Consider the following 13,258-nt stretch of genomic DNA (forward strand, 5'->3'; position numbering starts at 1 on the left):
TTGAAATATATACTTTTTTCGAAAATGGTGAATTCGAAGTCTTGGATAGGCCACAAGCACAAGATTACATCGAAGTGACTAACCAATAATTTTTAACCGTTGATTTACATGGACAATGTTTGAATGGCACAGATTATCATATTAAAGTAATTATAGTGATGCAATTGATAATCTAATTGTTTTGGGATATCATCGGTGGGTCATGTGCCTAATAGATTAATAGTCTAGTGACACATGTTACACATGCAACTCTTGAAAAGATTTTACCCGTAATCCAAGCTTTCATCTTGGATTTCAAACCCTCTCTTTAAGGGGATTAAAACCCTTTGGATTTAAAAATTAAAACTCTCAGTTATTTTATTGTGCTAAACATATCAGGGGATTTGAAATCCCCTTCAATCCCCCCACCCGAAAAAAAAAAAAGAAGCATAGTGAGCCCATGGGCTATGCGCAAAAGCTTGGCGGAGCTGAAGAATGATGGTTATGTCATAGGGGAAGATGATTAGGATCAAATAAAATTTTAATCATTTAAACATAATTGCTTAACTTCAAGCAATGTGTAAATTAAACTAAGTAAAACAGTTTAACATAAAGGCTTCCAAGCCATTAGTGGGTCTAATTACATAAACTAAAAATGATTTGACATTCATGCAACTAATCTATAAATGATAATCGCAAGCGCACAAAGCAAATCCAGCCAGAGAACAATCTGCATTTATGTGGAATGTGTGTGTGTATATATATATATATATATATATATATATATATATATATATATATATATATATATATATATATATATATATATATGGTGAGACCCATAAATGAAATGAAATGATGTTATAGTGTGGTGGGATCCATAAATGTCAGGAGTAAATGTTAAATGTATATTTAGTGGTGAGCTACACTTACTTTAACCACATTTTAATAGGCCCCACTGTATGTATACTAATATATATTTTTTGTGACATTTGAGAAACAGTTGTGAAAACTCTTAGAACCTCACTATATGATGGACCACAAGAGGTAATAATTATTTATGTGGGCCCTTCCATGGTCTATATAGAGGGAATGATTATTTATTTGGGGATGGATTTTTCGAACATGTGAGAGAGGCATGGAACTTATTAGAAGCACTTGCCCGTCTCTTAAAATGGGGGCCTTTTGGGTCATATATGTACTAATATACAAGTGTGATATAAAATGCACAATTGACTTGGATTGAAATTACATTTTTCCCCTTTTAACTTGAGCCGTAATAACTTGAGATTTCCATTTAAATTTTATTTCTCCATTTTATTTTTACACATTTTATATATTTAAGTGAGCATGGACACAAAACTATCATATGGGTTAGACATGGGCAACGCTTTAGTTGGTTTTTTTTTTTTTAATTTCTATTGGATGTAGGTTCTACTTGGGCTAACTTGGAGGATTTTGGGCTAGGATTGGGCAGCATAAAGCTAGCCCTTTAACAGCTCTAACTACTTTACACTAAGTGATAAGACTATGTTAGTGCAATGATTTTTACATCTTGTTTGTCAATCACATGAGTCCATATGTCAAGTAGTCGATTGAGCCCTTAGAAGCTGAAGAACAAAGAATTAAGAGAACACGAGCATGAAGGAGCAAAAAACATGTAAATGAGATGCCTTGGTGACCCTAACCCTTGACCCAAAACAACCCCCGGAATCTCTAGATGATTCTTAGCCTTATCGGTAAACTTTTTTAATCATCTCCCAGCCTTAAAAGCTTAATTGAAACATGATAAGTAAGGTTGTTAGAGATACAAAGCTGTTGTGAATTTATATGCCCAAAACAACAGACTTTCGAGTGGTGCTCGTTCTCATTGAGCATATGGAACCCGACAGGTAACTCATATGTCTCCAGGAAGTTATGATTTTTTATTTTAGTTTCTTAATGGCATCGAAGACCCATCGAAGGGTCCCCTCGATGCCATCGAAGACCACTCGATGGAATCGGGTAGCAGTGAGGAAACTATTTAGCAACAATTCAGCTGAAAATTCAATTTTCTTAATGTCATCAACAGAGTCATTTTCTACTTATTTTTTACTATTGAAACTCAAACTTTATATATAGGGCATTCGGTTTTTGGGCATTTGGATGGATTTTTTGTGCAACAGAAGCATAGGTGATTCCATGATCATATCCATCATCTAAAGCCTCTAAGTCCATGAGATCTAATTTATCTTTCTTGTAATTCATCCCTTAAAAGAGGATTTCAACTTCAATGTTGAAGATGAACTTGATCTCTACCTTATTCTAGATATTAAACTTGAACCTATAGTCAAATCCTTGTCTAAATCCTCTAAAACACCCATTTAGGTGAATCTTCTAGAATTACAATCTTTCATTAGTTATAGGAGATTTATCCAACCTCTCATCATCTTGGTCATCTCAAATGACCACCTCATGCAAGATATTTGATCATTGGAGTTAAAGCATTGGCAACGCATCAGCATCATGATTGGGAGAGCTGGTTGAAGCACAAGAAAACATCGATCGAGCAACACAAGAAGATACTACAAAAGGAGCTCAATTCAACAAGCAAGTTGTCATTTGTAAGAAAACATATACTCCTTTATATATATATAGGATTGAGTGTAATAGTTTAAATTGACAAATTCAATTAAGTTCTTGTGTAGGACCTTGATTCTTGTGTAGTACCTAAATCTAAGTCCTTGTGTAGGCTATCGGACACGGGTGTGTACGTGTTAGTCTTTGAGGGAGCCTCCCGGTGGGAGTAAACATAGGTCTTTAGATTGAGTCCAAGGTTATTTGTTAGCCGATAGAAAATCAACTCAAATCTCTTATGGGAGCATCTGGCAGGAGTGTGCGCTTAGTAGGTTATTGTGTAGGACCGAGGTCTGTGGCGAGCTTATAAAAAGCTTGCATGCAATGACATCGCACAACAAGGATTCCAAATTCTACTAAAATACAATTGCTATGTGATTGAAAGATTCATATGAAAACCAAGAGGCTTATACACTGCCACCACCTCTCCAAGTCTATAAAAGTAACATCCGAATAAGAAGACGAGGCCCTCACCACAAGCAATTAATCTCTTTATAACTCAACGCTGCTCCTATCTTTTGGCCTCCATGGACCTTTATTAATTTAATTTCTTAACTTAGTCGTTCCACTTCTGTCTAGTTATGCTATAACAATTTCGGAGACATTAGATTAGTTTAGAATTGCTATTGTCTAGCACATCACTACAATACACATTAGAAGTAGGATAAATATCCACATCCTAGTCATCGGATCCTTTAGATTATCAAGTTTATACTTGATACGTTGTCGATCTCATCTTATTGACTTCACACCATGACCGTCTCATGATTGTCTGGTAGTTTCCATGGTCATTTTGCCAATACAAGCTATCGTAGGTATTTTATTTTTCTCTTTTCTTAGTTTTATTTTCTATTCACTGATTGTACTATTTTAACAATAAAATTGGCAATTCAGCCTTATTTTTAATTTTGTCCAATTTTATTGCTTTACTAACAAACTTGATATGCTATTACCTTTGAAAGAGAAGTCCTTGGTTCCAAGGCAAAAAGATCCCGTTCTGATGCACTAACCCCCCCATTCTAAAATTGCCTAATCAATGTAACAATTTGGCTGAATAGTCAAGCCAATCTTTACAAGTCTAGTCCTAATATGGCTAGTTTGTCGCCTGAGGTCACAAGCCTTTAATTGATTTGAGTCGAATATGACTCCACTACGCCCGACACTATATCTAATCATACATGTTTGACCAAATTTGGGTAATTCATAATATGTGTGGCCACACGTCTGAATTGAACAACAATGGTTTCAATGGTGGGTTTCATTATCACTACTGCTTTTTGTGGTGTGGTCTACTTAAGTCTTGGATTTGCCTCAGTTTTACTCATACCCTAAAATTATGGCAACATGGATGGGCGGTGTGGATAAAACCCATACATCACATTGGCCCCTTAGAGCTCATGCTCATTCCAAGCTTGGGATGGGCAAGGGTAGTAGTCAATTCGTGTCCCTGTCTCACATCTACTTCTATCAGGATTCCAGGACAGAATTCCAAAAATGAGGGAAGCATATTGGGTATGCTAGGGCTTTACTGAATGAACATAATTAAGGCCCTAATGTGGCAAAATTTGATTGGGCTAGCCACAACATGTGATGTACTCCACCCAACCTTTTTCAACCACGCCGTGCTTGGCCTATCATTGACAGTAGCACATAGCCCAATCAAATCTCACTACAATAGGCTTTCCCATGTTCGGTGAGGCTGCTCCCAAAAATGAGGGAACTGGATTTGGTAAGGGGAGTGAATTCAGTGAGGCCTAGTATGGCCCTGACGTGGCTAGGTTTGATTGGGTCACTTGCTATTTTTAGAGACAGGGCCATACAAGGATGTTTGATACTAGTTCAGTAGAATACGTACTCAACCGACATCACACCGGGTTAGCCCAATCAAACCTTACTGCATAAGGGCCTTACCATGTTTGGTGAGGCTAGTGCCTCACCAAATCTTCTCCCTTAAGTTTGGAAAAACATTGGGTATGGTGAGGTCCAAACGTGGTGAGATTTGATTGAGTCACGTATTGCTGTAAAAAATGAGTTCACACAAAGCATATTTGCTTTGTGTAAAAATGGGAACCAAATTTAATGAGGCCCTGGTGAGATTTAATTGGCAATGTACCGCTACGAGAGATTTAATTGGCCAGGCCATACAAAACATGTTTGTATAGATTTGTACCAATCAAATCTTGCCAGATCTGGACCTCCCTTAACTAGGGATTTTCCCAACCTCATTCAATCCAGTTTCCTTTCAAACGTGCTTTGCAGAACGATGAGGCCCCGGCCTCACCGAAGCCCTGACATGGTGAGAAATGGGGTAATGCAAAGCATGTTTGAAAGTGATTCCATCAAGTTCTCGACTGATGTCACACAGAGTGACCCAAACAAATCTCGCCTCACAAAATCTGGTTCTCATCTTTGATACATGGTCGAATCAAATCCTGCCATGTCGGGGTCACTATAGACATCTGTGGTAGCAGGGTAACCTCACAATGGATTACAAGAATGGCCTGAAACCCCACGCTGTGTGGGGCACTGTGAAGTCCAAGTTATATCCACCTCCTCCAGCGCTCTCTCCTATAAAATAGTACGGATGGAAATACCCACAGCTGAAACCTTCTTAAGCCGCCACAGAAGCTTTCGATAAGGTGATAGTTGTGTTTTTCCCTTCATCCGTTCTGTCTGGGATTGAATAACTTAACAGGGTAACTTTGGCTAACGTGGGAAACGATTGAAAGCACATGGAATCCATCCCCTTCCATCAGGTACGCCAACCTTTATTCAGCCTTTTAAAATCAGGTTGATTCAACACTCACCCAATTTGAAATTATATCAAAACCTCTAAACCTCCCACCTGAATTATAAAATACTCTGGTTTTTGGATAATCTTTTCATTCTGATTTAGGATGTCACATGAATGGATTTGGTGGAATATAAACACAATTTTCTTGGATAATCCTTTTATCCTGATGAGGCATATTAGATGAATGGATTGGATGGAATATAAACACAATGGTGGGCCCCAGGCAAAGCTAATGATGGGCATGCTATCTCAACTGTTTACTACGGTGTAGCCTACATTGAGTTTTGGATCATCATGACTTCTCGCTTCTAGGGTGAACAACAGGTAGGGCACCTGACTTCTCGCTTCTAGGGTGAACAACAGGTAGGGCACCTGATGGACAGGTTGGATCTTATGAAACTTCCACCCACGTGGTGGATGGCCAGACATCAGGAGGCATGCTAGCACAGTTCTTTCGTATGTTGATTGATCCTTAATGTGCCTTCCCTGCACCTAAGGCTTTCTGAATTCTCCAATCAGGCAATGGTCAGTCGACATAATGCAACTTACTGATAGCTTGGTCCCTAGCTACGGACCCACCTGTCAAATTGAAACCCTGTGCAGACTAATTCTTACCAAGCAACTAGCTGTAGATGATGCGCTCATGTAAACTAGTTTGCACGTGGAGTCACCACCTCAGAATGTATTAGGGTATCTAATGAGTACAGCAGGGTCACCAACCATGAAAATGGGGCACTATGCCAATCCATCAGGTGGACCATCCAAATTCACATGGGATGGGTGGATCATACTAATATTGGGAGACCCATTTTCATGGTCAGGTGACCTGCAGGATTGGTTGGGTGCCATACACGTGCCACACTAACCCCCCGTGTACCTCATTGTACAAACTTCCAAACTACACAAGATTATATTCAGAGGTGTACACAGTCGAATCGAGTCGAGCTTGGTGCAGCTTGACTCGGCTCGGCCACTAGCTGACCCCAGCTCGAACTTGGTTCGGCTCGGTCCTCAAGCCTGATTGGCCAGCTCAACTCGGCTCCGGCCAGTTCAAGCCAAGATCGATCCTCTGCATCATTTTCTCAAACACATGGAGTGCAACTTCAATTTCTCACGGAGTGTAAAATAACAGCATCGATTTACAGGTATTTCATCAAACACTCAGTAGGCAACACAAAAATCAAGATAAAAGGGTGTTTGTTTCATATCCATACCTTCCTCGCCACCAGCCAACACTTCATTGAGTCATTTCATCAAACACTTGCTGAGCAACATCAATATCAAGATAACCAAGTCACCAAACTGTTTGATCCGAGTTCGATTTGAGTTGGGGTTTGATCTGAGTCGAGTTGAGCTTGGACAGATTCGAACTCGACTCGAAATTTTTTTGAGCTCAAAAAATCAGCTCGACTCGGCTCGAACTCAGTTTCGAACCAAGTCAAATCAAGCTTTTTCAAGTCAAGTCGAGTGAGCTAACCAAGCTAACTCGGTTCATGTACAGCTCTAATTATATTATTGTATTTACCAAAATTAGTAATCCTAGTTTGAAAATCTCTCCTCTCTCTCACACCTTGCCTTTCACTGGGTTGAAATAGGACTTGGCGGATCAAGAAATGATTTTCTTTCTTAGTTATAAATGTATCATGAAATGTATAAATGATAATCATAGATTTGTAATAATATAAAAGGATCGATAAAAATATTAAAAAGAAAATATCACACAAAAAAAAAATAATAAAAAAGAAATCCATCATCATCGTCATCATCATCATCCAAGCCCCATATATCAATTAATTGGGATTGGGTACTTGAATCCTGATCTGCCATTCCACTCTATTATGGGCCATACCTTCAGTTAGGCATGACATGCAGCAACGGTTCTTGACCATCAAGATCATAGGTCTGATCTGAGATGGAACATAGCCACAGAACACATTGATCAGGTCTTCTTATTCTTCCATTGAACACGCATTGATCATCCTTCTAGCTAGGCTGTGAATATTCAGAAAAAAATACAATATTACTCTTTAACCATCCAGTGGATATCTATTAATTAGATGGTTAGGATTACTGGATCAGTGTTATTTTAGAGATAAGCTCCACCTACAATTTGCCCAAAAATTGGAGTGGTTTGGCATTCAATGGGCAGAAATTCCCTACTGATTGCTAGTATAATCTGACTGTTGTGTAGTTTCTGAACCACAGCCCATCCACAAAAGGGGTCAGATTTGAACGTCTGGCTCACACACAAAGGGTAGAAGACTGACATGTTGAAATAGTTAAGCACTTTTCTGCACTGGTTTCTTTGAGTTATTCTTGCGACGAGTCTTTACAAACACTTTTGCCAAATCCTGAATTAAAAGAAGGTACAAGTTAGTGATTCTCTTAAGAGGAATTAACAAGATAAAATGGAGTAACATTTCTAAAGAAACAAAAACAAAACAAAACAGAATATCAAGATTCATCAAGCTCCGAGTGATGCCTTCTAAAAAAATCAGAGCTCGTTGGATGATAGAGCTGTCAGTGGGACGAGTTCAGGTAGGGTCATTAATAGATATAATTATCATTCCATTGTGAGGGCAAATGGGTGGGTGGCTCGAGTGGGCCCCACCGTAATGTTTATGTAAAATCTACCCTGTCCATCAGGTGTGTCGTCCCATGTTAGGTCAAGAGTCCAAAAATCAGCTCCATCTTTGATTCAAGTGGACTGCATCATTGGAAACAACACTAGCACTCAAAACTGTTTCCATTAGTGTGGCCCAACATGAATCATGGATGGGTATGATTTTTGAGATTCATAGCTAAATATTTGTGTTGAATCTAATGATTGGAGTGGATTCCATATAATCCTCACGGTGGGCCCTGTAAAAATTAAGGGTGGAAGTCTCTTTACCAACTGATTTCTTTGGTGTGGCCCACCAAATCACAGGTCAGCCAATTATTGTCTCTTAGCATAATATTGTACTAAATATTTAATGGTTAGAGTGAATCTTACATAAACATTGTAGTGGGGCCCACCAAAATCAGGAGTAGCGCCACATATTGATGTGGCCTTGGTATACCAAGAAGCATCATATCAGACTCAAGTGTGGCTTTGAAGATACCAATGGTTACCTTGGCTCCCTCCCCTCCCCATTCAATACTCCTCTCTCTCCCACCCACCCCATTTAATCTCCATCTCTCTCTATAAATATAGTTTTATAAGTGGAGAAAAAGCATTAGTGTATTTTTCCCCTTTTTGGAAGAACATTTGGTCATCTTTGATAGTGAGAGAATCTACTTGTATTTGGGTGAGTGGATCCCTAACATTGGGTGAGTGAATCCCCAAGCAATCTAGTGTATTGCCATCTTTTTTTCTGTTCTTTTTTTTCAATTGAAGTAATCCTCCTCTCTTTTTCGTCTCTCCATCATTTGCTTGAGCATTTTCTATTTTCTTGCCCGTTGGATTGGCATTATTTGGCATCCGAGCAAGTTTAGTTTTTTGGATCGGACTTGGTTTCTTATGGCAAAAGGAAGAGGAAACTAGGTTGAATGGACGACTTCAATTCAAATTGTCCACCTTTGTGAAGAAATTAAAGAATTAAGGCATGTCAACAACAATCTACAATGCATAATGGAAGAGGTTTTGCGAAAACTTGCCGCACAAGCTGCCACAAGTATTCATTCCGATTTATGATGAAGATGCTCATGAAGTGTTTAATAAAATGATCGAACAGAATGAAGGTAAAGTGAACGAAGACCATATGCAAATTTGATGATGATGAGCCGATTTATGATGAAAATGCCCGTGAATTTTTTAATGAAATGACCAAACCAAATGAAAGTGAAGTGAACAAAGGCCATATGAAATTTAACGACGAGCCGATTTATAACAAAGATGCTCAGGAAGTGCTTGATGAAATGACTGGACTAAATGAAGGTAGAAATCATGTTATTTGCAAAGTTTTAGCTGCTCCTCCAGCACTCGAAGACTATCGACTTTGTGTATTATGTGAAGATAATTTACATGTCAACCTTAAGAAATACTCACTCATGGTTGCTAATGTAGTATTTTTGGGCTAGGTTGTCTCATCCCAAGGCATCAAAGTAGATACAGAGAAGATTAAAGCAAGTGTGGAGTGGTCAACCTTAAAATCAATTATCAAAGTGCATTGCTTCCATAGCCTAACAACATTCTACCGACAGTCCATGAGAATAAGAAAATGTATCTACACTCTATATATCTTGTTCGATGAAAAAACAAGCCCCAATACAAAATACTTGGATCAACGATAAGGAGTTACGGGATCTTGACGGAAGAATGCGGAAACGACTTAACAAGCCGAACTCGAGGACAGGTTCTTTTTATGGGAAGGAGATTGATGTAGCCCTTAGTACACCAAGAAACAACATATCATACTCAAGTGTGGCTTTGAAGATACCAATAGTCATCTTGGGCCCTTTCCCCATTCAATGCTCCCCTCCCTCCTACCCACCCATTTAATCTCCCTCCCTGTCTCTATAAATACAATTTTTGTATTTTATAAGTGGAGAAAAAAGCATTAGGATATTTCCCCCCTTTTTTGAAATCATTTGATCACATCTGAGAGTGAGCAAATCTCTTGTATTTGGGTGAGTGGATCCCCAACCTTGGTTAAGTGAATCCTCAAGCCATTTATAACGTATTGTCATCTCTCTCTATCATTTGCTTGAGCATTTTCTCAGGGCTAAAAGTCAGGTGGGTTCAACCCGACCGACCTGACATTGGGTTGGGCTTGGGCAGGATGTATCGGGTTTGGTCTCGAGCTTGGGCTATATAAACAACAACTCGATAAAGGTTGGGTCGGGTTGGGTTGAGGTCTCGGGTCGCCCAACCTAACCCGAACCCGATCGATATATAATTTATAAATGATAATTGAGTGTGGATCGTCTGTGTTAAAGGCATAGGAAATTCCAGTGCTGTCGGGTCTCATTGGTCCATACATTTTCCAATGACTCAAGCTAACAAGATATGCCAGATTTCTCTCTCTTAAATAGATTGCGTACTACACAACACGACTTTGAAAGGAGTAGTCCTATATTTTAGCTTGTTTGTTTAGAAAAAAATGAAGTTCTTTACAGTAAATAACTACATATATAATTAATAAAATCTACATATATAATTAATAAAATCATAGGTACAAAAAATAAGACGTGTATTGAAATATAATAGACTAATGTAATAACGAAAATATTAGCATGTATCCACCCGACCAACCTGACCGAGCTCGCTTGGGTTGAGAATTCCCAAGGTTCGGTTGGGTTGGGTTGGGTTAGGGTTAGGGTATATGAACCTTGGGTTGGGCTAGGGTTGGGATAGGGTTGAGCACCAACCTGACCCAACCCGCTTGACTTTCAGCCCTACGTTTTCTATTTTCTTGCCTTAGATTGGCATCATTAATGATATGGAACCCAAAGAAATGCAATAAAGAGAAGGAAAGAAGAACTTTGTTTCTATAACTTGGACAGAGTGCATAGGCCAAATGAGAATAAGAGGAGATAGCTTGGGGACTTGGTCACCCACGGGATTGTTGAATCACTCATCCAACAAGAGAGGAATCACTCGACTCTCAATGGAGATGGCAAGGCACTCACAAATACAAATTAAAACAATTCTAGAATGCCCTCTCTCATGGAATGACTACTACATATAGAGGAAAACAAAAAGGAATAAACTCATTGCATTAAATGTATTTTGAATGTTGGCAATAAATGCACTTTGAATGTTGGAGAGATTTTCCCTTGTGACCATTGGTATCTTCAAAGCTACAATTGAGTATGATTTGGTGCTTCTTGGTGTACCAAGCGCTGCATAAATCTCATTCCCCCCCGCCCCCCCCCAAAAAAAAAAAAAAAACTCGTCTTCGATTTCTGCTTGATAATTCTTTCCCACATTCTTCTGTCGAGATCCTATAACTCATTATCGTTGATCCAAGTATCTTTGTATCAAGGCTTGTTCTTACACCTGATAAGATATTTAGTGTAGGTGCCTTGCCTTACACTCATGGACTGTTGGTAGAATGTTACTAAGCCATGGAAGCATCGCACTTAGGTAACCGATTTTGGGATTGGCCACTCTATACTTGCTTTAAGCTTTTCTTCATCTACTTTGATGCTTTGCGATGGGACAACATAGCCAAAAAGACTACATTATCAACCATGAATGAGTATTTCTTAAAGTTGACACATAGCTTCTCTTCATGTAAAACACGTAATGGTCTTTGGGTGCTCAAAGAGCAGCCAAAACTCTACAAATAACAAAACTTTCACCTTCATTCGATCTAGTCATTTCATCAAGCATTTCATTAGCATCTTTATCATAAGTTTACTTGTCTTCCTTAAATTACATGTGACCTTCATTCATTTCACCCTCATTTGGTTTAGTCATTTCATCAAACACTTCATGACCATCTTCGTCATAGATCGACTCATCATCATTAAACTCCATGTGACCCTTGTTCACTTCACCTTCATTTGTTTTGGCAATTTCATCAAATACTTCATGGGTATCTTTATCATAAATCGGCTCATCATTATCAAATTCTATGCGTTTTTGTTCACTTCACCTTCATTTGGTTCAATCATTTCATCAAATACTTCATATGCATCTTCATCATAAATTGGAATATTTGTGGACGCTTATGTGGGAAGTTTTCACAAAACCTCCTCCATCATTAATAGTAAATTTTGTTGACATACCTCAATTTTTTAATTTCTTCATGAAAGTGGACATCTTGAATTGAAGTTGTCCATTCAACCCGATTTTTTCTCTCTTGCTATAAGAAATCAAGCCCGATCCAAGAATTAAACTTGCTCTGATACCAAATGATATAGAACCCAAATAAATGCAATAAAGAGAAGGAAAGAATAACTTTGTTTCTTTAACTTCGATAAAGAGTACATAGGCCGAATGAGAATAAGAGGAGATAGCTTAAGGACTCACCAAGGGATTCAGGAATCATTCACCCAACAAGAGAAGAATCACTCAACTCTCAATGGAGATAACAAGGCTCTCACAAATACAATGCTTGTAAAAAAAACTTTAGATTGCCCTCTCATAGAATGACTACTAAATATATAGAGGAAAACAAAAAGGAATAAACTCATTGCATTAAATGTAATTTGAATGTTGGAGAGCTTCTCACTTGAGATTGTTGGTATCTTCAAAGCAACACTTGGGTACAATATGGTGCTTCTTGGTGTCTCAAGGGCTAAATCACATAAAATTCGGTTTTTTCTCTAAGTACGTTGTATATAGTTGGAGAGGTAGGCAAGGATTTGACTTTTAGGGGTCGTCCATGATGTTTATGTAAGATCTACTCCGACCATTAGATGCGTAATCCCAATTTAGGCCCCGAGGCAAAAAAAAGTCAGGTTGACTAGTGATTCAGGTGGGACACACCAAAGAAAACAATTGGAAGAGAGACATCCACCCTTGACTTTTTCCGGTTCCACTGTGATAGTTATATGAAATCCAATCCAACCATTAGATGCCAAACAAAATTTTAGGCTTCGGGCCTAAAATTCAGACCCATCCGTGATTCAAGTGCGCCATAACAAGGAAAACAGTCTGGAGAGTGAATGTTGCGCTACACACTCTTTCCAATCATGTGGTTCACCTGAATTACATATGGGGGTATTTTTGGGCCCTTGGCTTACATGAGGTGACACAACTGGTGGTCAGGAAGGATTTTACATAAACATCATGGTGTGGCCCCCACAAGTAGTCGACCCATTTGTTCTCACTCCCACCCAAGTGGCCGTTCAAAAACTGTAATGGACACACACATTACTAAGCACACACGGATGTGTAATAGAGCCCGTGCACGAGCCACAAATGTGCCTACATGG

At 38.8% G+C, this 13,258-nt stretch overlaps 1 protein-coding gene across 1 annotated transcript in view; it reads right to left on the minus strand.

The window, feature by feature from the left end:
* Positions 1-7,151: 7,151 nt before the first annotated feature.
* Positions 7,152-13,258, minus strand: part of LOC131239952 (protein Iojap-related, mitochondrial) — a 43,675-nt gene continuing 37,568 nt past the window's right edge. Inside the window, exon 4 of the mRNA XM_058237908.1 lies at positions 7,152-7,740. Coding sequence (XP_058093891.1) covers positions 7,669-7,740 — 72 coding nt within the window. The 3' untranslated portion in view covers positions 7,152-7,668. The remainder of the gene's footprint in view (positions 7,741-13,258) is intronic.

The sequence above is a fragment of the Magnolia sinica genome, chromosome 3, assembly GCF_029962835.1.
Source record: "Magnolia sinica isolate HGM2019 chromosome 3, MsV1, whole genome shotgun sequence".
NCBI lineage: Eukaryota > Viridiplantae > Streptophyta > Magnoliopsida > Magnoliales > Magnoliaceae > Magnolia > Magnolia sinica.